This window comes from Trichophyton benhamiae (assembly GCF_000151125.1).
Source record: "Trichophyton benhamiae CBS 112371 chromosome Unknown contig01293.0, whole genome shotgun sequence".
Classification (NCBI taxonomy): Eukaryota; Fungi; Ascomycota; class Eurotiomycetes; order Onygenales; family Arthrodermataceae; genus Trichophyton; species Trichophyton benhamiae.
The window spans coordinates 20,610-43,056 of NW_003315113.1; the positions used below are offsets into that span (position 1 = coordinate 20,610).

At 50.3% G+C, this 22,447-nt stretch overlaps 6 protein-coding genes across 6 annotated transcripts; 4 read left to right on the forward strand and 2 right to left on the reverse strand.

The window, feature by feature from the left end:
* Positions 1-344: 344 nt before the first annotated feature.
* On the reverse strand, positions 345-2,194 carry ARB_03957 (uncharacterized protein; the record flags this gene model as incomplete). The annotated part of the gene is made up of 5 exons (XM_003017035.1): positions 345-603; positions 663-762; positions 830-1,621; positions 1,684-1,854; positions 1,930-2,194. The coding sequence occupies 5 exons, from the start codon at positions 2,192-2,194 to the stop codon at positions 345-347; spliced, it is 1,587 nt and encodes a 528-aa protein (XP_003017081.1).
* A 4,539-nt stretch (positions 2,195-6,733) lies between these two features.
* ARB_03958 (uncharacterized protein) lies at positions 6,734-8,556 on the reverse strand (the record flags this gene model as incomplete). Its single annotated transcript, XM_003017036.1, has 4 exons — positions 6,734-7,359; positions 7,451-8,047; positions 8,120-8,307; positions 8,336-8,556. The coding sequence occupies 4 exons, from the start codon at positions 8,554-8,556 to the stop codon at positions 6,734-6,736; spliced, it is 1,632 nt and encodes a 543-aa protein (XP_003017082.1).
* Positions 8,557-10,610: 2,054 nt separating this feature from the next.
* ARB_03959 (uncharacterized protein) lies at positions 10,611-11,129 on the forward strand (the record flags this gene model as incomplete). The annotated part of the gene is made up of 1 exon (XM_003017037.1): positions 10,611-11,129. The coding sequence occupies one exon, from the start codon at positions 10,611-10,613 to the stop codon at positions 11,127-11,129; it is 519 nt and encodes a 172-aa protein (XP_003017083.1).
* Positions 11,130-14,522: 3,393 nt separating this feature from the next.
* Positions 14,523-14,891, forward strand: ARB_03960 (uncharacterized protein; the record flags this gene model as incomplete). The annotated part of the gene is made up of 1 exon (XM_003017038.1): positions 14,523-14,891. The coding sequence occupies one exon, from the start codon at positions 14,523-14,525 to the stop codon at positions 14,889-14,891; it is 369 nt and encodes a 122-aa protein (XP_003017084.1).
* Positions 14,892-15,231: 340 nt separating this feature from the next.
* On the forward strand, positions 15,232-15,424 carry ARB_03961 (uncharacterized protein; the record flags this gene model as incomplete). The annotated part of the gene is made up of 2 exons (XM_003017039.1): positions 15,232-15,243; positions 15,296-15,424. The coding sequence occupies 2 exons, from the start codon at positions 15,232-15,234 to the stop codon at positions 15,422-15,424; spliced, it is 141 nt and encodes a 46-aa protein (XP_003017085.1).
* Positions 15,425-18,804: 3,380 nt separating this feature from the next.
* ARB_03962 (uncharacterized protein) lies at positions 18,805-19,459 on the forward strand (the record flags this gene model as incomplete). Its single annotated transcript, XM_003017040.1, has 2 exons — positions 18,805-18,972; positions 19,118-19,459. 2 exons carry the CDS (start codon positions 18,805-18,807, stop codon positions 19,457-19,459), a joined length of 510 nt encoding a protein of 169 aa, XP_003017086.1.
* Between the last annotated feature and the right edge of the window lie 2,988 nt (positions 19,460-22,447).

Below are 22,447 nucleotides of genomic sequence, written 5' to 3' on the forward strand. Positions count from 1 at the left end.
GGACGGGGGAAATGAGGTTTGCGATGATCGTTCAGTAAAGTAATACTTGCAGGACTGTGAGCATGCAACCGTAGATGCTCCAGGCTGCGGCAGTTGAAAGGTGATGCAGGTAACTATTGGGTGTTGCTGCTTTTTGCGTCTTAATCCGTTGGTTAAGAAAGCTCGAGGAGCGCGCCAAAGTCACGTGTATGGCGCTTAATTTACAGCCGCAGTATTCACTGAAATGTAGCACGAGGACGACGGAAAAGTCATATTTACATGTGGATTGAATGTATAACGTTATAACAAGGAAAGGAAGTCTAGATATGATTGCTATATTCTAGCTACGGAGCGGGGAAAGATGCTTAGGCCCAAGCTCCGACCAAACTCATACCGAACGCACCAAGGAATACAAGAATGCAAGCATACACACGGCGTTTTCCGCGAAGGATACGCCAGCTCTCATCGCTGAGGAAATCCTCGGCTAAGAGCTCAATCAGGGAAGCATATACGAGAAGCCCTGAAGATATGGCATTCATAGTGCCAACCATGATCAGGCCAACTTCAGAGTCAGGGGAGTACAATGTATGGGTAGCCAAACCAATAGCTTGACCGATTGGGGTCCTATCGTCCAGACGCGTTAACCAAGGTCCATTTTCTAAGGGAGATAACGATCAACTTACGTGCAGCCATAGGCCATAGCCATGAGCCAGGGTTGAATAGCACCCTGTTCCCAATCCAGAGCGGCAATGCGAGAACCGAGAGCCAGCCCCTCGAAACTTTCTGAATAGACCCACGGTTAATATTGGAGCAAAACGTATCCGAAAATTTAGCAGTTTGGGAAACTTACGATGAAAGGCAATTGCAATCAGGAGGACGATGAATGTGCTCCCAGTAGAAACGCTTAATGCCATTCCAATAAAGACGCTGTGGAACAAGATTCCGATCTCAAGAAGAATACATTGCATGAACGCCTTTTGGCGCTTTTGTTCTGGGCTTAGGATGATTGGGAGAAAAGCGCTGCTAGCTCCTTCTTCAGCATCAGCTGCACGCTGTGAGGGCGACTGGCTTAGCTGGCGCCCTGCCCCTGCCTCTGTTACTACCCGGGGTTCCTCTTCGTGACGACTGACGCTTCGAGATAGTTCATCCGGGGTATTCATGATTTTTGAGTCATCGCCAGCGGGTTTTGAAGTACTTGATGGCATCTCACGACAGACGATTCTTTCTACATCCCTGCCGCCGCTACATACATGCTGAGCAGGGCTGAACACCATTTCTATAACTGTGACAAAGAACACAGCAGCAAGCGCGATAGCACCAGGCATAGCAGGGTAGTCGGTCGTCCAGAAACCAGACAGGCACGGATTTCCAAGCGAAGTGAAAGCCGTGGGCAGCAAATGGACAAATGCTGTGGCAATCAAAACGCCGGTTCCAAAGTGCCTGACAGCGAATAAGAAAGACTGCGGGATGTGCAGTCGTGGAAACTTGAGGGCCAGCATGGGAAAGCCGCAGGCAAACGAGGATATGAAGAAGATGATGAAAAGGGCGATAACGTGCAAGGGTAAGTTATACTCTGCACCATCTACACCGCCGCTTTCGCAAGTCGAGCTTCTTTTCGCCTTGTGCCTAGGCAGTTTCGAAGCTGCATAATGACCTTGTTAGCATGGGATTCAGCTGTGTTAGAGACTGGCGGAGTAAACATACCTGGAGTTCGAAAGACGGCCGCAATGCGATACACTACAAGCGTAGTAGTAACGGTAGCCATCATCCACCAAAGATGGCTTTGGTAGAGTATGAACCACCGCTTAATAGGATTGGTCCAGGCAGGTGAGCCATGGACATTAGACGGAGCGTCCTTGGTAGCAGAGCAAAATTCTGTCGACAGAATTAGACGATATATACAGAATACAAAGCCTTCGTTAAACTAAATACGTGGTAAGAACAGCATACCTTCTCGATAACGAGCGAGTTTTGCATCTGCCAAGGGGGAGTTGGCTGGTGACGGCATGGTGTCAACAGTCACCTCACTCGACTCAAACGCTCCCCCAGGACAGGCAAGAGACGAAGACGACAAGTCTCGCCCGCCCCGATGCTGCCTATCGTTGACACGGCCATTGAGGTCTTCTCTCTTAGTCAAGTCAGAGGGTAAAAAGGGAGGATTCTGGTTCCAGTCCGGGTGGACTAGGTCCTCGTCTGTACGGGAAGGGCAATTCATCGTGGTGTTCCAAGGGGCGGTCGTTCTTTTTTCCTGGAGTCTTGGCCTGACTGAACTCAACAGCGACAAAAACGGCCACCACGAAAGGATATATATATAGCCAGCAATGAGGGGGGTTTGTGGGGAGCGTCCGGAAGGGCAGAGCGATAACTCTCTCATCTGACGGCAAAAAATTCTGCCCTGAGCCCTGCGATCCCACTCCGTGTCCAGTTCGAAAAGCTTCACCGTCGCCAGAGAAGCGTTTCCGGGAAATGCTCTTGGCAAGGGTGCGGGTTCCGGTTCCGTCCGCGAGGGTGATTGGCCATGATGGAGTTTCAGAGTGGGAGCTTCCTGTCCCTCAAGGTGTTTTCGTATCTTGTTCTGGACCTCTTGGGTGCAAATGCCAACGCCTGTGAGGCGTAACAAGACATCTGGCGAATAGAGCACTCCTTGGCCGTCCCATCTGATAACACCAGCAGATATGCTGACGAAAAAACTGCTCTCTTGTCCTGCACGCCTCAGACGAGTGTCTTTCCGTGATAGACGGTCCCCCTCGTCCACCAGCCCAGCACGCGACAGGCAACTAAGCTTTACTTCGTCATGACAACAAGGTCCATGGGAGGAGAAGACCTTGGTGGTAGCCTTCACTAGTCCAGGGGGGGTCCTTGATAGCAGAGACAAAAAACCATACGACTGGGGATCACCAGACGGAAAGGCATGTAAGAAGGCCTGACGACATCAAGGAAGGTCTTTATCGGGGCCTCTCCGTCCGTCGCCGGCGGCCAGAGAGTCATCTCCATGGACAACACAACCAGGCAAGGGTCTCGTCTCTCTGCGCGGAGAAGCTCGAGGATCCTCCCTCCTCCTCCTTGCGCATCAGAGCATCAGTGGAGGGGTTCGGCGTAAAATCGTGACGTCCATACTCGCGCGCCGGAGAGAGAACCGCACCGCAGTGCCGTGAGAGCCTTTAATGCAAGTCCAATGCTGCATGGTGGAGTTGCAGACGAATGCTGCGTACGTACGTACGTAGGTAGGTAGCCGGATAGTCAAGTAACTTAGTAGTCACAGACTGGGCTGGACGTTGCGGTCGTCGGGCGACAAGCGCCTGCCAGAATAGCCGCCGGGTCACGTTGTATATGTCGTCGTCAACCTCAACGTCGCTGCTCGGCATTTGCTCTGGGACGACACAACCTCGCCGACGCACCCAGCGAGGGGCTGAGACTCGCTGCGCACACAGCCAAGCCGTCTGTCGGGGGCGAGAACTCGGACTGTGGGTGTAGCAACGGCGCGAAGCTCGAGGGAGGCGTTCTCGTCGGTTCAAAGGTCGGTTCGGGCCGACTTCCAGTGCTCGCTCGCTCCACCCATGGTGCGCTTTTGCAGCTCGACCTCAACTCGACCTCGTCCGCCTCCTCGACTTCCTCCCAACAGGTATCCGGCTGGCTAGCTGCTAGACAAACAGTGCGGAGCCGCCGTCAGCTTGTTCACGGCCCCGTCAGGGCCCCCTATTCCGTTTGCTGTCGATAATCTGCATATTTCATTTTGCCCTAATTCCCTCTCCTCAACGGCAGAGGAACGGCTTACAATCCAAGGAAGATGCGTCGCCAGGTTGCAATTACGGATAACTGCAGAGCTGGCTTGCTAACGAGACTGCATGGCCATGGTTTTCCTATTAAATAACCCTGCTCTCCCGAGTCTCCGCGTCCATCAAATGACACTATATATTTCGATCGCGGCTTGATTATGGGACAGGCCGGAATGCGGTGCGACCTCATCCCGCGATTTTTCAACGGGACTCTTTTCATCTAAAAAACAAAATATCATTCAAGTCAGTCTGTTTACAGATACTCTGCAAAAAAGGAGCTCATCTGTACATGCACTTTCTATGGTTTTTGTTCGTTTTTCCCCTGCCCTGCAGTGAGTTGTTGCAACAACTGCAAGGAAGACGTGCTTGTTTCCGATGTGCATAGAGTCACTCAGTCCCAGATAAAAAAGACGTCCCTGCAAGAACTCTCTGCAATAGTCGGCTCCCATCCGGATCTCCGCCAGTCCCTCGGGTTCCTTCGAGTTTGTCCCTACCTTTTCGACTTGCTCGATTTGGACACTGCATCAACCCAGTCACCAACACGCCCACAAAATCTAGCCAGCACGATAATTGGCGGGTTAGCAAAAATGCCCAGCCACTGAAGCTATTTACTTTACATTTTTACCTATTTTTTATGGCCTTTTATTCAATTAGTTTCCCCTCCTCCCCCTCATCTTTCTTTCTCTGTCTACTTTTTTTTTTTTTTTTTTTTTTTTTTTTTTTTTTTTTTTTTTTTTTTTTTTTTTTAGTCGTCTGGTTTGTTCCCCCCCTCCATTCCTGATCGCTGGCTCCAGATATGGGGACATCACGGGGGAAGAAAGAGGCTCGCTACACGACCGCTACATGCGTTTCCAGTTACACCACTATCGTACCACACAGATACCAGGGAACACGCGGGCTGTCGATGCACCCAGGCTGGTGCAGCTCTGGGGAGCTAGCTAACGCTGGGCTTTTCATTGGCTTGACCTAGACTACATAACTGCACCAATCCTCTGTTTCCCTCGTTAAAGCACAGCTTTTGATCCGCTTCTTTATCTCAACTTGCACCAACAATGCAAGTAATACCTGGCTTCATGATAGGTAGATGCAGCAGCCATATTTTTATTTCACCTGGCTTCAAGTTGCTGTCCATTGCAAGCGCATAAAAGTTTAAAGCAACATCCCTGACACGCACATATACACGCAGCTCGCAGCAAACTTGATCTATCGCGGCACACTCAGCCCGTGGAAACAACAGACCTGGAAATATCAAAACTTCCCCGAGTGGACAATCTCAGTTGATCCGGTTAAACTCCTCATCACGGTGAGTTTCCGGAGGTCAGGGCTTGCTTTCATTCAATGAGCCACAAACGCCCCCTCCCGTCCCCTCCTCCACTATCCCCTCTCTTGACTCGCATCTCTTTTCGCCATCCCCGTTGGAAAGGGGGGGAAACGGATGCCCGTCAATAATGCAAGTACCCTGATCAAAAGAAAGATATGTGGGTTGATTTGTATACATATGTATATACCCTCATACTCCCTGGCAGCAAAGACTTTTTCTGGCCCACAGCAGAACTGGGAATTTGCTACGTAGGTGAGAGACGGCTGGGCAGATTTTTGCTGCAGCTTTTGCCCCCACCAACGTCAATATGAGAATGAATATGCAATATCAGAGTCATTATGGCAGTTCGTATCGGGTTCTGGGTATTATTTTTGCCTTAACACTCAGGCCATCTGCCATATCTCGGAGTACTCCGTCTCTTATCATTCTAGACACTCTTGTTTCAACGGGGTATTTTTTTTTTTTTTTTTTTCGCCTCGATGTGTTGGCAATAATGCAAAACAAATTTTTTTTTTTTGGAAAAGCACCAAGTACCTGCCCGAAAATCGACGGACATCCTTACATCCCCTTCGAACTGTTTCATGAACTTCAAGGGTATCGACCTGGTTATTACGTGTATACTATACGCCCGCCTGGTAGTATCTCTGTGAGCCTTGTATCAAGGATAGAAATTTTCATTTTGCCATCTAACGTGGGATGGATAATATACGAGGGAAAGTGTACTAATGTACAGAGTAACAAGGCGGAGAATATCCAAGGCATAGTCTTCGAAACGTGTTAGACGGTACCTGCTTTACAATGTAATGGAAAGAAAAGGGACAGGAGACATTGATATAAACCAAATCAATTGATGAATAGGATGAGCATTGTCGAAAAGTATCAAAAACCAGGCCGCCAGTAAATACACCACTCCGATAGATAATGAACCACTTCCCACTATCCCATTCCCTTCCCTGCTTCCCTCCCTTTCACACCATATAAATCAGTAGTCAGTTAACCCTCCGGCATAAAGACTGGGTATATGCCCTCTCTCCAGAACGTTTCTCGTTTTTTCGCCACCTCCTTTTTTAAGCTCGCCTGCAAGAAGAACACGCAACGTAGATAGTAGATATCCGCCAGCCTCCCTTTTTCAATCCAATTTTTGTTGTCGGTCAAGGACATCGTCGGTGTAACGATGATGATTGACGATGATGATGCATCGCAAGACAGCAAAGCGGAACAGAAAACGAAAAAAAAAAAAAAAAAAAAAAATAGAACCCCGAGGAAACAAAATATGGTCAAAAAAACTAAACGCACGAGATCAATTAAGTAGCCTCATGAGTTCGAGAGTCAAGATATCCAAGAAGAAAGCAAAGCAAAGCAAACCATGAAAAAAGCGAGCTGAGAGAGCTCAAGCCATACATACATACACCTCACTTGGGCGAGTTGAGTAAAGTAAATAGGGACAAATAAAGAAAAGAGAAAAAAAGGGAAAATACAATAAAAGGTGAACCGGGCGACGGAAGGAAAATAATGCGATAATAATCTCGGCCGGCTTAAAGGGCTGGATCCTCGTGCCCCCTTTTTTTCCGCAGTGGAATGGATGGCCTTATCTGAGGACCAGGTTGAGAATTGAACTGTCGTTGATCATCTGCTTGTTCGTTCTTTGATCGTTTATTTATATCGTGCAACTGGGCCGGGATTCCTGGCTGCTTTGTGGTAGTAGTTGATGTGTCATTGGTCCGGCATTGAAGGGGTTATTGTCCATCGATATGTAGTCGAAGGACTGGTGTCTTGAGCCATGTGGTTCAGGAATAGGGAGGCCGTGAGTTGGCTGGAGAGCGGAGTTGGGGGCTTCGGAAGTGACCATGGAAGGGGGAGCGAGGAGTTGCTGAGGAACGAGGTGGTTTGTGTTGTATTCCACGGGGCTATATAGGGGTTGCTGGAACGAGGACCAGTGATGGCTGTCTCTGATGGTGTTGTTGATGTGCTCGTCGACAGGGGAGGTGGCGAACTCGGGCTGGGAGAAGTACTCGATAGTTTGGTCGGCCGAGGGCTTGCTCTCCATGTTGCTGAAGTCGGCCAGGTTGGGGGCGCGGAAGAGGTGAGGTGGTTTGTGGTCACGGACGAGGGACTGTCTCTTGGGTACGTGGGAGGGTGAGAGGGTCGAGTATTTGGCCTCCATTGCCTTGCGGGAGTCTTCTGTGAGGGCTGAGTTCTGACCGGCATCGCTCATTGCTTCAGAGTCTCGTTCGGTTTTGGCGTTTGCGTCTCTGTTGACGACGTATACCACGGCATTGGCATCTATACCCCCTTTATGTTAGCCGCTGTGATACCCAAGAGGTATGTATACATATATACACATGTGTGTGTGTCTCTATGTGTATATGCCTACCTGCTTCGCCCCTTTCGTAACACTCTTCCGCCCTTCGGACCTTGTAGATCTCATCTAGGATGTCGAGCCTCTCTCGGGGTTTTATCTGTCTCTGAGCATCTCTTCCGGCCTCTTCTAGCTTGTCAGCGGTGATACCATGTGTTTTTCCCAGCTTGCGGAAGATGTGGACAAGTAGGCGTATCCGTTCTGGCTTCTTTAGGTGGTCTGGTTCTCGGTGGATGACGCCCGCTGGCCACCAGTCCGGCTTGGTCTTCTCTGGGTCACCTTTCTCGCCTGGAGCTCCTCGTCCGCCGTTGTATGGGTGCTTGACTTGCTTGCGTGGCTCGATGATCTTGATATATGCCTTTGCCACCTGGCGGCAGTTGATCTGCTGGAAGGCCCTGAACGCTGACTCGTAGTACGCCTCGATCTTCTCTTCGTTTCCAATCTCAAGGGGCACCATCTCCACAGCCTCCATCTCATTGACCTGCTCCTCTGGCTCAATGGGAGCCTGGTGGTGGATCATCTCTCGACGACGCTTCTTGGGGAAAGCTGGGTTAGGGAAGACATCTACTTCCTGGGCCATTGGCCACTGTCTTCCTTGGTATGAGTCTTCTCCTGATATAACATGATAAGCATAAGATGCAGACACAAAAAGGAAAAGGAGAGTCTTGATAGGCAGCTACCAACCGGCAAAGATAGGTGATCTATCAAGAGCCTTGACACCTGTGGCCCGTTCAAACCAATGTTTGAATTCTGAAGTAAAGACGGGCCCGTTAAACTTTTCGAGCAGAGAAGAATGGAACTTGAGCTGGCCCGACCAGTCGATACCGACCAGGGCAAAGTGAGGATATGGCACCTTGAGAGCGTTGGTGGTGCTAGTAGTAGTTGTGGCTGCTGGAGTACCGGCCATCATGGGCTTTGTCGAGTCCACCAATGTTAGCCGAATGAACGAGGTTTCCAAGGTCACACCAGAATTTGATATCAGGCCGTTCACTTACCGGCATTGTGTTCCATGAAGGATATTCCTCGACTCCCTGAGCCTGAGCCTGGCAATGCATGGGAGAATACTGGTCCATCCCTTTCATGTTGACGCGGGGACGACCGGCCTCGGTGTTGACTACCATTGTGAGTAGTCTAAAAAGGGGGCTCACTCGAGGTGAACCGCTCAGATTACCCTTTGCTGGTGTATGAGATGCAGAGAGTGGATAGATATGGCTGACTGAATCTTTCTCCGCTCCCTAGCTCAGAGAAAGATTTGAGAAGGGGGTAAAAAAAAGGAGTGAAAGAGAAAGAGTGAGAGAGGTGGCTTGGTGCTGATATATCAGGATCTATACTGCTGGCACACCGTATATAGAGAGCAAGAGGAGACGTTGGAGATATTGAAATGGTGGATATCAAAAATGACACCGTCGTGGTTGAATTGAAAGGAAGGATTGGATGTTGACGATGTATGATCAACAACGGGAGATATCAACCAAGGACAGTGATGCTGATGATATATTCAAGCGTATATATGTATGTATGTATGTATAGATATATCAGAGCAGTGGTCCCTCGGGATGGAGAGGATGGTAATAGGCCAGGAGATGGGAGAAGGGTGGCTGGCAGGATATATATGGACGGAGTAAGTATACGCCAAAAAAGAAAAGGACAGGGCCTTTCGTCTGGAGGGGTTCTTTTGGCTGGATGCAGAGAAAATCAAGATGCGATCGGGGTCAGAAGATAAGGTCGTCCTTTAAAGGTATATGATAAATATATTGGTTCTTCGAACGTGCGGATGGCAAGGTGCAAAAAAGCAAGCAGGCCAGCCCAAGCAAAAAGCAAAGACGGGCAGCGCAGAGGACAGTCTAACAACGACGAGGACGAAAGAAAAAGATTATTAGGACGAGGAAGAATAAGGAAGAAGCAGAAGCAGAGGTACCGTTTCTTTTTTGATACTGATCCACAGACATACATAAATAGTGTTACAGACCACCCAACGCACTGCAGGGCCCCTCGAGAATTTACAACTTCTTGCAGACTGTGCATAAAACTGAATACCCCACAGTCACCAAGGGCCATCCTGTGGTGGCTTGCGCTGCTTCTTTTTTGCTTTGGGCCTATTTTGCGTGTCTCTTTGCTTTTCTGGCTGGCGGTTTTGGGTGGTGCTGGGCCTGCGTGCTGCTGCTGGTGCACGCTGCTTCGACCCAGCATACTTACGCTTACTTACACTTGCCTACATGCTCTGTAGCTAAAAGAGAGTATAACAGGGTTTTCCGAGAGTAATTCAATCACATGGAACCAATATGTCGATCATGATGAAGGCGGGTTGGTGCTTTTTGATGTGCGTTCCACCGTACGTTTGCCCCAAACTTAGGGGGCTGAGGGAGCTGGCAGACGGTTAAGGGGGGAGAGGGAGGGAGGACAGCCGCCAGAGACAGCCCAGGTATACACATAATACTGTGTACGGAGTACAGAAGAGGGCCCTTTTGAACACACGGACGGCGAGGGCGAGACAAGAGACCGCGCGGGCGAGAGACAGGCTTACACTTTGCGTCTTACACAGAGAGTCCCTTCGGACTTCTACTGGCTTTGAGGCCAGCGGATGGCCCACCCCATGTCTGTGCGTATATTTATATATCGCCTTGAAGAGCCTTTGCGAAAAAGGGGAGACGACAGAGTTGCAAAAAAAAAAACACGAAAAAGCAACAAGATGCAAAAATGGATGGAGGAAAAAGCAACGGCCAGGAAGAAAGAAAGAGAGCAGCAAGCTGAAAAAGCAACGGGAGCAGCCCAGAGAGGCAGCAAGAAGAACCAGAGGCAGCGAGGGAGAAGAAGGGCCACGGTCGATGGTAGTTAGTTATGGTATGGAGGGACGCTGGAAGACGCAGGCGAAGCCAGACGGGAGCCCACCGGCAGCAGAGTGATAGGCTTGCATCCGCCTTCCATCCGGCTCAACAAAGCGAAAGCGAGGAGCTACGAGAGAGAGAGAGAGAGCTTGAGTTAGCTTATCTCGCGCGAGTACTCCGTACTCCGTACAACTATCGAAATCTCTAGGCAGGCAAGCAAGTACATCTATCGGGTTACCGTGGATGGAGACCGCTGACTCGAGCGTTGGGACGTCCCCCCTCCCCCCCCGTCCGCCGGTGGTCCGGTCAAACGTCAACATCCCCTCGATCGGGAGGCGGCAAAGTGAACCATGGCCCTGCAGGAGAGTCTCTTTTCTCTTCAGCGTGTATACTTGCTGCTCATCGTGCCTTTTCTCCAGGATCCAGTTCAGCTGTGGCAAGGGGGAAAGCAAGCTGGTGACTGCATCAGCAAGATATACACCGGCGAGTACCCGTCAGTCTGGATCAATAAAGGGACGGATTCGCAAGCCGCAGGCCCGGATAAGAAGAAAGAGATTGGCTTTTTTTTGGCCCTTCCTCTGGCCGTCTGCTCTCGTCTTGTCGCTTTCTCAGGGTTTAGGGCAAAGCAGACTGACGCAGCGAGAAGACGAAAAAGGAACGACCTGAAGTTGCAAAGAAAAAAAAATAAAAAAAGGGGCAAAAGCAAACATGCGGATTTTGGGGGAAAAAGCAACATCGCCTGCTGTTCTGACCAGTGCTGGTGCGATAGTCTCTCGCCTTGCCCTAATCTGGCCATTCCAGCAGGCCCAGGGATGCGCGGAATCTCGATGATGAACCAACTGGACGGGAACATTTGGCTGCAAGGTTGAGATCGCGGAATCTGGGGTCCCTGAGCCGCCGGCCTCTCAGTGGTGCATTCTCCTGGGCTGTGGGCGCCCTCTTAACCGAACTGGTTTTAATCCTCGTTTCGTTTCTTTTTCCCCCTGGCCCATTGGTGTTTTGCTTTGGCTACTTGGGTGTCTTTTTTTTGCGAGTTTAACTGCCGTTAACTGACTCTCACATTTTTGCCCCCTAAGTCATAGTCATGATAGTTTGCTAAACCTGATGCTGGGCCAGGGTCCAATCAGCGGCGGTGGCCGGCCGATGTGATGAGTATAGCTCCCTCTAAGCAGTCCCTGGGATGGATGAAAGTACATACATAGCTAACTGACGGACTTGCTTACAAGCTTAACTCGAACTGCTTTGCTTCGACATGGACAGGGAGGCTTTGGTCCTCTTTTTTTGCAAACACCGTCATCCTCGGTCTTTTAACTACTTGCTTTGCGAGGGGGGCCCATGGATGTACGAACAAGCAGGCATATCCCACCCATCGAATACATTATTATACATATTCTTATATGTCCGTACCTGTTGTTGGCAGGGAGGTTTATTTCAATATGTATATATATATGTACGATGATTCCATAGCTGTGGCGCGGGCGAGAGATTATGGCTGAGCAGGGCTCGGAGTCGCCTGCGGTGGTACAGAAGGTGTACATCGCGGAGATACTGACGGAGCATGAGGCTGCTGGCACGGAATTATACTGGAGAGCGCACGGCTAGTCCCGCCGTTGGAGCCAGGCGTTCCAGAACCAGAAGAGGGAATATCGACACCCTGATCTCACACGGCACGGGGAGAGAAGGGAGGGTATGGGGGAGGGCCCGGCATCTGCCCTCTTTTTTTTTTTTCCAAAGGTGATCAGACTGGCACAGTGGAGAAGACAAGACAGAGACAAGAAGGGTCGGCCAAAGACGATACGACGATGACCCTTTTTCTTTCTTCCACGGTGGAGCGAAGGGGGGGGCTGACAACCTTCCAGGGCTTTGGGATAACCTCCTAACGACGGCACCAAAGGGGGATCTGACCCATCAATGGAGAGGGAACAGACCGATGTTTAATGCAGGCAGCTGGGGAATTGCATCTGCTAGTAGTTACTACGATGTAACGAACACTAACTAAAACAACATCACACATATCAGGGACAGTGGAGTTGTATTTTGGCCCTGGCTTCTGGCTTTTTTTGTCTTTTCTTCTCCTCTGACAGGCGCAGGCACAGGCACAGGCACACGCCAACGAGGAGCCATCTCCAGGCGGTTTTAAGCTGCGTTGTCTTGATACTCTCAAGCAAGGGGGTGGCAAGCCAGATATGCAGGCAGCATTTCTTCCCCAGCACTGCTGCTCGCCTTCGCGGAGTTACATATACACTCAGCTCTACGGAATATCAGCTCAACTCTACTCCCTAGTTGCTCTGCTGAAGAATGACCATCGGGTCTGTCTTCCGTGTTGTGGTACCTTCGCCAAGTTCAATCTCTCCTCGGCCGCGACTATTGCTACTGCAAAGCCCGCTCACCCCCCCTACCAAAAGCCTAAAGCCAGTTAAAGCTCTCTAGCTGATTCGTTAGTTAAACGTCTAACAGACGAACCAGCACACACACACACCCTCTCTTTTTTGCACATTTTATGCTTCTCGGGTGAGTTGCTCCTTGATAAAGGGGGGGAGGGGGCCTCAATTGATGAACTCGAGAGGCAAATTGGATGCTCCCCGAAAAAAAAAGGGTCTGATCGAGCTGGCCCATGGTAGATTAAGAGATATACCCGTCGCCATCGTCCTGAAGCAGGGCAGGAATCTCAGCTCAACCTCACTTTCGCCGTCCTTCTCCGTCCTGCTGCGTGAGCCATCGCCTATCGCCCCACAGACAGACAGACAGCCAGAGAGAGAGAGAGATGCAACTGAGCCAAAAAGAAAACTGTAACAAGAGCCTTCGGCCACTCGGAATCTCAAGCTGAATCGAATCGTGCATCATCTACTGCAGCATCCAATGCAGGTGCAAGGAGCTTTTGCTCAAAAGTGTCCCCATTTTCAGGACTCCTTGAAACCGGCTCTGCTGGGAGGGTAAGTACTTACATACGAGGGAGGTGAGTCTCAATATTATTTTTTTACACACTCTAACCTTCTCCCGCAGAATACATGTGTCTACCTTGGGGTATATCGACACGTATGTTAATGAGCTGGCATGTCGATTTGACCCTTGCATGGGGGGATATGTAGGTAGAGAGATAGGGGAGGGAATGCTGGCTTGGGTTCCGAGATTTGAAGGGAACCTGATGCTTAGCTGCTGCACTAGGGCTGTCCTTGGACAAAAGAAGGGATGGGATGGATGTATATATCCAAATATCCCCTGTACATATGACATCGGCTGCAGTGCATCTGCTGCTGCAAGAACCATCCGAATGGTCCATGGGACGACAACAGGCAGGCAAGATATTCGAGAATGAAATTAAAGTCTTTCTCCTGATATTGAAAATGATCTGATCGCCTATAGGCTCATTTCCTGCTCCTCCCTCTCTGCCCCTTTAACCTTTAACCACTTCTCCCCCCCCCCCCCCCCCCCCCCCTTCGTCATGCCCCCCCTGGCGCCATCGTATCGTACATATCCCATTTACACTCCCTGGGAGAAGAATGAGTCGCACGACGAAAGGCTCAAACAAGGCCAAGCATCGTCTCCAGGCCATTAGCAGCGGTATTATAGCTAGCAACTGCTATTATTATCATTAAGGTAGTGTACCTTAACGACACCCACATGTATGTACGGTTTAAGCAGCAATGTTGTATATACTCCGTATATATATATATATATATGTATGCACAACCACACATGGGCTGCCACACGCGCCTCAACCGCACACAGAGCATGCAGTTCCGTGTCCATAACTTAACCACCATGGGCCAGCCAGTCAGAGGCCGCTAATTAAATGTGCAGCTCTTCTGTCTCACCGTCTCACCGTGTACAAGTCCCTTTTTCTGTTTTATGCAAGGGAGCAGAGAGAATCCGAGCAGAAACTGCACAGATCACATCCCGCCGGCAGACAGACTGATATCTGAACAATTCAATCCCGTATCCTCCACTCCACCAAAGAGGTTGCAGAGAGCTACTTGCACCGTGGATTGCGTATAACTCTTGCAGGCCAGCATGTTACTCCCGTATGCTCCTACGGCTTCATCAGACTTTTCTTCCCCTGCACATCGAACCACTTCCGATCATCTTGTGAAAAAAGTATCAAAATAAACCTTTAATATATTTCCTGGCCCTTTTTGAAAAAAATATTGTAATCTTCCTTTTTGTAAGGTAGTTAGTTAACTAAGCGTACGATGTTTCCGGGCCCATGATTCAAGGACGGTACGCACCGCTGCCGCTGCCGCTGCCGCTCGCCCGCCCCATGGATGAGACAGGAGAGACAGGAGACGCTGTTCTTCGTCCTCTTTACTACCCGGCTGGCTACCGACCGAGAGCTGGTCGGTTTACTTTGCCAGTCAGAGGAAGTGATTCTGATACTGCAGTCAGGCAGGGTTACGAAAGCTACGTCTGCTGTTCGTCCTGATTCAAGCCAAACATGCGAGATCTGCCTCAAGAAACAAACCTTCTTCGCCTCCTTTTTTGCTTCTTCGTCTTCATCATCATCATCATCTTCTTCTTCTTATTCTTATTCTCGTCTCTTCCGATCTGCCTCTGCTGCTGCTACGTCGGCTTCGACTTCGACTTCTCCTGACGGCAGCATTGCTTTGACTGGAACCTGGCTTGCCGTAATGTAGCCCTAGACTGATGTGCGACGCTGAACCCGGTTTGATGCCAACGCTCGTTCCAAGATCTGGAGTGGAATCGGCATGCTTTCTTTTTCTCCTGCTTCTTCTTGTTCCTTTTATGTCTGTTTCCCTCCTGCTTGTCCGTCTGTTGAGCCCTGTGGCATGTAACCAATGTAACTGTGCGTTCAGGGGGAAGATCAATAAATGATAGCACGGGGTAAACCCGCCACCCCGAAGAAACAGAAGAGACACAGAAGCAGCAGAAGAAGAAGCAGAAGCAGAAGCAGAGAAGAAGTAATGTGCAGAGGGTCCAATATGCTTAAATTCGCGGAAGGGAGAAAAATAAACCATGGCTCAGAAAGTGAGGCTGCGTGGGGGGAGGGATGAGTCTGCCGTCCTGTTCCTGTTGATAGCCACAGCGAGCGATCAGACGGGATATAGATGAAGACGACAGCGACAATCATGATGCTGCTGCTGCTGCTGCTGCTAAAGATGATGATGATGATGATGATGAAGCTGGTGTCCCATCGTCGTCATTGTGACGGCCGAGACCAATAAATTTCCCTTCTCAGGCAGCCGAATATCTGTCTATCAGACCCCCAGGAGAGGCCCCAGAGCCCGCTCAAGCCCTTCTGTCCGTCGCCCCAGGCGGCTCGTGTGGATGGAGGGAGACGAAATTTATATGTTTAATCCACGCCCGTACACGGCGAATAAGGGAATAATAAGGGCCAGCAGAGCCTCCTATTTGCTGTCTCGAGCTGTCATGGGGACAGGCAGACAGCAAACCGAGTGCTACCAAAGGGCCAATATATACAAAAGACCCCCAGTGGCGGCCCAGTCACGGCCGCAGGAAAAGAGTGTGAAGGACAAATGACGTCGAGATATATTCGAACAAGACCTCTCCGGCCGGCCAGTGAGCGAGCAGGAAAATACAGAAACATATGAACAAAAAAGCAACGGTTTTTGAAGAACCAAGACGATGTTCTTTTGGCTCTTTCATAATTCAGTCGTACAGCATTTGGGTCGTTGATCGCCCCCTTTGTGCGTCGTTACGCTCTCCATCGACCGTTATACGTACTTTGGCTGACTCGAGCCGCCCGGACGCTTTCATGCCACTAGCCAGTCGACGGCTAGTTAACTTACCATCAATCGTCATCGTCGTTGTCATAACGTCTGTCATGTCATTGCCATGGTCAAGGTCATGGATGGATGGATGGACCCTCTGTTGTCGTTGACAAGGCGCTGCCAAAACAGCAGCTCGAGCCAGCAGGCAGCTCGATGCTCTCAGCCTGTTCAGGCTCAAGCAGGCCAAGGGACGCCATCCCAAGCCACGGATAGTACCCTCCCCTGTTCCCCGGAAGCATGAAGCAAGGCTCAAAGCAGCAGAGCAGGGGGTCAGGGGTGTGTGTGTCTCCCCTCGAGAGTTGCGATCGTACCTGCAACAGCCCAGCAAGAACGCAAAAGAATTAAAAAAGACGACGAGCCCAGCGATGCTGCATCATGCATAAGTTTTCACTCTTAATTTTTGTTTTTTTTTTTTTTTTTTGTTTTTTTGCAGGTTTGCGGGAGAGAGCTCTGCTAATAATAATAAAATGAATAATCGGAACCCTCTGCCATCCCCTGTTTGATATTGCATATATTATGCACAGGAGGCTTGGTTCTGGTTCCTCGCTGCGCATGCAGGCAGCTCCAGCGCGAGAGATATTATTTCATATTCTCCATAGCTATCATATTTGCATCAGATATGGCTATTTCTTACATGCTGCAGCAGGACAGGGCAGGGGGTGGCCCGTATTATCCTTTTATGTACGGAGTGCTCGGGTTCATTCAACCATCTCGCTAAAATTATCACCATACCATCACCAACCAAGCCAGAACCCGTTGCTGGTTAGTTCAGGCCGCTCGAGCCAAGCCGATCATGTTCATAGTGATCGAGTGACAACGTCAACAGGAGGCTGGCGTTCCTTTCTTTTTATCCTGCACTGCTGTGTTTTCCTTTTGCCCTCGAGCCAGGGGGGGGGGGGTGGTTAGTTAGACCGGCGACTTGGAGAACACCCCTGGACCTGGGCAGCGATCATCTCTCTCCTTGCCTCATGCTAAAATTTCGCGCTTTGATATGATATGACGACGACGTTCAAAAAGGCGGATGACAGTGATTGATCGCTTGCTGGTTGCCGCCGCTTGCTGATATGGCATCCGTCCAGCATCCACCACTCTGGGCCCTGGGTCTCGGGAGATATTCTTAACCTTGCCAGCCGGACGGACGGGTGCCCTTGGGTCCTGTCTCTTGGTTACTGGTCCTTGGGACGCTCATCTTTTTAACTGCTGTTGGCTGGAGGACGGGATCCAGAACGACCACGGTTCGATCAAAGGCTTTTTCTTCTTTCACCGCCGCCCCCAGCAGCCTCTCGTCTCTCGCTGCCGGCATCTGGCTGTCTCGACTTATCATCTTCTGCACCTCTCATCCTCAACCCTATGCAGAGTTTCGCTTACACTTCGCTGGCTTCTTCCTCGTCTTCCTCTTGCTACTCCACAGATTGCCTACGGGTCATCCGGGCTATTTTTGCGTAAGAAAGAAGCAAAGAGGGAAAAAAAAACGAAGCAGAAAATTTCGCAGTAAAAAAAAGAGACGAGGAGAAAAAAAAGGAATAACTAGCTAACAATTTGGAATAATCTCAAGAAGGACGAAGAATTGAGTGCTGCAGTGCAGTTGCAGGCATTCTGGCTCTATCACTCTCGCGTTCTCTTTCTCCCCCAGCGTTCGTCTAATGCACGCAGGGAATACGGAGTGCAACTGGCGATATTCCCATTTGCTCTGCTCTTATGCTCAGAGAAGACGCCAGCTTTTGGTTGAGCTTAATTCATGCCCTTGCACTTGAATGAATCCCTGGAGAGGCATAAAATCAAGTCGATTGAACTATTCAAACCACGGATGCTGGCTACGGCATGCTTATACACACATATATAAGTATACATACTTATCGAGTATAGTTATATGCTCAATGCTTGGTCCAGTTTGATAGTTTCTCGCCTTCCGCCATTCCCCTCTCTCCCAAGAAGAAACCAACACTGGTCCGTTTCTTCTTTCTCATCCTTCACTCGCCGTCGAATACGACGGAGAACAAACACTACTACCACCCTACAGCCCGTTAACATGCTTCGTGCATGCCGAACCTGCTTTTCCCGCCACAGACAGGCCGGGGTTCAATTGACTGCTGTTACCTTTGCCATCATCATATGTATATTTTAAGCGGGCATCTAAGCGGGCCCCAGCGAGGGGGCAGAGAAAGCACAGGCGGTCGGTCTGGGTACTCCGTACTTTATATACATTCATGTACGGAGTACCCACCCGCTTGATTGACTGGCTGTCCACTCCGGCGGCATCTCAAACCTGCCGCACAATGATATAGGTCATTTTTTCCCACCTGGACAAGACAGCATGTCGGATTGCGCTATAACTACCGAACAAGGTACGGAGAAGTATATTTTGCAGGTACCTTAACCAAGAGGTACAGATATACTCCGTACAGACATATGCTCTGTACTCCGTACACTGTTTGCCAAATGACCCATAACTATGTTATTCGTGTGCGCAGGACAAGGAAAGAAAAAACAATGAGTCTCCATGGCAAAACAAAACGGCAGCACCCTCCAGCATCCGGGGAAGATGGAAGCAAAAGCCAAAATTAAAGGTCAAGAAGATGAAGAAGAGGGGGGAGAGAGGAAAACTGAAATTGAAATTGGGGGAATATTTGGAAAATAGGGCCCTTTCAGTGGCGGCCATCAAGCTACCAGGTCACACAGTGGCGCGGAGAGGAGCGATGGATGGCTGAGCATTTCGTTGCTTTTAACACGGAGGAGGGCTGCTCGGTTTGTCTTTCCCCCTGGGCTGGCCCCGTCAAGCCATTCATTTGAGAGGAAGATGGGAAGAAAAATTGAAGATGAAGCTGCAGAGAGCCATATTAAGCAGAGTTGCACAGCACCAGACATCTCTCCTCCTGTTGCTGTTGCTATTGCTGCTGCTACTGCTCTTGCTTCTTCCCTGGCTCTCCCTATCTGTCCCGGGACGCGGACACATGCCGTTTGGACGGTACGGTAGGATCCATTTTGGCTTCCCCTTGCCTTGTCCTGTCTTGTCGAGCCGTGCGGAGCCCGTTAGACTTAGGGAATATACAGTCGAGGCCGAGGTCTAGGCCACCAGTCAGTCGAGTCATATGGACGGAATGGATGGATAGGGGGTGGTGGTAATAACTAATGATCAAGAAACAAACAGGAGGGAGAAAAGCACGGGAGAAACAGACGAAGAAGGACAAGACGGTTCTAGTGTTCGCGTAGAACTCGATCTCGCAGCCTGTCAGATTGCTGCAGTCCTTCGCGGATGGCTTTTTCTGTGCATTCCTTTTTTTTTTGCCTTGCTCGATGGCTCATGGGCTGGCTGGCCTGCAGGACAAAGCCGATCGCCAGCCACTATTCGATGGAAAAGGGCTCTTCTGGCCGGTGATTGGCGAAGGAAGCGGAATCAGAAACAGACGCACGCCCTCGTTGCAGGCAGATACTCCAATAGAGTCGCCGGCTGAGGGGTGAAGATGGTATAAAAAAAGCAACATGGGTGGTGCATCTGCTACATATTTCGATGTCCGAACTGCTGGTTGCCAGCCGATTCTCCTCTAGAAAGGGGGGGGGGGGGGGATAGGGGGCCACTCACACCAGGCCAGACAGTTACATCCGCCGTAGTTACGGGAGCCGTATGTACATACTTCGGTAGACAGCAGTGTACATCAAAAAGCAACACCACCACCACCACCACCATCTCGGTCCCAAGACTCTGGTGAGGGAAATGCTCTAGATCAAACGGCTGCGGTCCCAATTGTCTGGCGATCCGCGCATGCTTAGCGTTTCGATAGTGGCTCGTATCGCTTCCTTGGTTGAGAGCAGCAGGCCAGGCGAGTCATTGACAGCATATGCTGCCAGTTGAGCCCTGCATGTTGACTATCACTCTTATTATTAGTTATTTATTACTACTCTGCCTGGCCATGCGCTGGAACTAGAGGGTTATATTGAAAGCACGGCCAGCGCCAGCGGAGCCCCTGTGCTCCATCATGGCTACCGAGACAAGACTCCGGCCAGCCCTCGGGATATGCCGTTCGATGGCGACGATGGTGACGCCAGAGACGGCGCCTCCCCCTCAGGCAGTAGTGGGTTTATCCGCACTCGCAGCCAGCAGCCTGAGCATCGGTCCCACCCTTCAACACCACCGGGAGGCAACTTGGATTCAGGGGAGACAACTATACACGGCCGATATACGCTTGCCCAGAAGCTTCGGGCCATCGAAAACCTACCAACAGAGTTATGTACATACATATACATGCGTACATGCGTACACCTCCCATCCAGACGGACGGGATTCGACGCTGTTGATCGAAGGGACCGTGGGAGGATCAGGAGGGAGGCGGGCAGACGGCAAGCAAAAAGGAGACGCCAGAGAGAAGGACGCTGTTCAATCTCCGCGCTCCACCAGATGGTGATCATCCCCATTGCCTCGGGTACGCTGAGGCGATGATGCCATGGCCGGAGTATATTCTCCCTCGCTCTGGAGAACGGGAGGAGCGGCCCGTTCTTGCAATTCGCCCACGGCCACTCCAGCTACGGGGTCAACTAGTTAGCTGCAACTTACCAAGACCCTTTTTGACGACTCCTCTGTCTACAGAGTACGAGGGGAACTAAGTATATGCAGCAAGTCTATCCGCTCTCCATGTGTGCTTTTGCCGGGTGACTGACTACGACCTCAAGGGCCCCCCCTCAGGTGGCATCTTGCTGGCTGTGTGTACCTCCGCTATAGACTCCGGTCCATATAGTTACGAGGCGTCGAAGGCGTGCGGTCTCTGCTCAGATCTGGGGAAGGGAAGTGGACTCCCCTTTTTCCGTCCCATGACATGTTGCTAGCCGTCGATTCACTTCGCTAGACAGGCAGGTCAAGAGATCTCCGTCCCCAATACTGAGGACCAACTATAGATTAACTTAGATGCATGAAAACGTCCATGACGGCACCGCATCAGACCCCAAAGCAAGATCCAAGATCCAAGATTCAAGATTTACACCCCTCGCATATTCGATGACTCCATAACTTGCAACCCTGACTATCAGGGGGCAGAAGGGGGCAGACGATAGTCAACTGCACGAAGAAGCAAAAGGGGGAATGCGTAAGCTAGCTCTGGGTGGCCATCAACTTAAGCCTAGCACAGCTGAGCCCACACAGCCCAGTGCAGGTGGATTATAGTGTTATTCTTAGTTAAGGATAAGGATGGGCGCTTCATGCTCCTGCTCCAGGCTCCAGGCTCCAGAGCCATAACTAATCGACAGCGGCGCCCACCAATGCAAATCTGCAAGTCGACCGGCGTGGATTAGAGTCGAAACCAAGCAGGTCTTGTTTGCCTTTCTGCGAGGGACGAGATGTGCGTCTGCTTTGCCCCTGGAGAAGGAGTAGGAGGGGGAGGGGGGGGTGGATGCCAGAGAGGGTCCATCGTTGATGCACGCAAGCAAAGAAAGCAAAGCAAGCAAAACATCACAGCCTCAGGAAGACCAATCGAGACGACCGAGATGTCCACGCGATGTGTCGGAGAAGCGGAGAAGCCAATAATGCCTACTGGCTTTATATGGAGTATATCAGAGAAATGTGAAGAAGGCAAATTAAGAAGAATATACGCAGTGTTATGGAGTCGTCAAGCTGGCTGATGATGATTGATATCCGAGATTCGGGACCCTGATATAGCTCCCTGCCATTTGTGCCAGGCATTATCCCTCGTATTATTATTATTATTTGCTCGTCAGAGAGCAGCAACATGACTTTTTCAAGGGATATTATTATCCACATACTGAATCATATCCAAGTGCATCCATCGGGTGGAGGAGGGAGGGGGGACCGCTTACGGCGGGAGAAAAGGGGTTATAGCTCGGCGGCATATTGGACATGGATGCTGTGGTTAAGGCAGATTCTCTGCTGCAAGGCTATCTCAAAATGTACATAATGTGTATGCCAGGGCTGGGAGGGATGAAAAATATTAATAAACAGCAAAAAACAAGACTATTAACATTTTTTGGTTGCCGATTTAACTAGTTATAATAACAGGCCACATATATACAGCGGGTTGTGTGATAATGTCTGACTATTTTTTCGCTTTCTTCCCCTTTCGTACCGCCGTGTTGCAAAGTACGATGCTGCACGCTGGGCAAACCCGTATCGTCGCCTGCCAAAGCCGAAAACTCCCAGCAATGGAGTCGATTTGCTCCACACCACCCTTCCCTTTGTCCCGGAACTCGATGTTAATGTGCGATGTTGCTGGGATATTGGGCCCGATGGTTCGGAAGCCAAACATTCCCCGGGGCTGAAAGAGACAGCCAAATCGCAAAAAAAAAAAAAAAAGGAGGGAAGAGGGTTGCTGTATGTTGGCTGCATCGAGTCGAACCATGGACTCGGTAGAGGCAGGGACAGGTCAGGCAAGCAAAATTATTGAAAATATACCCTCCCCTTTGAAGCGAGGCGGAACAATAAATAAACGAACAAGCGA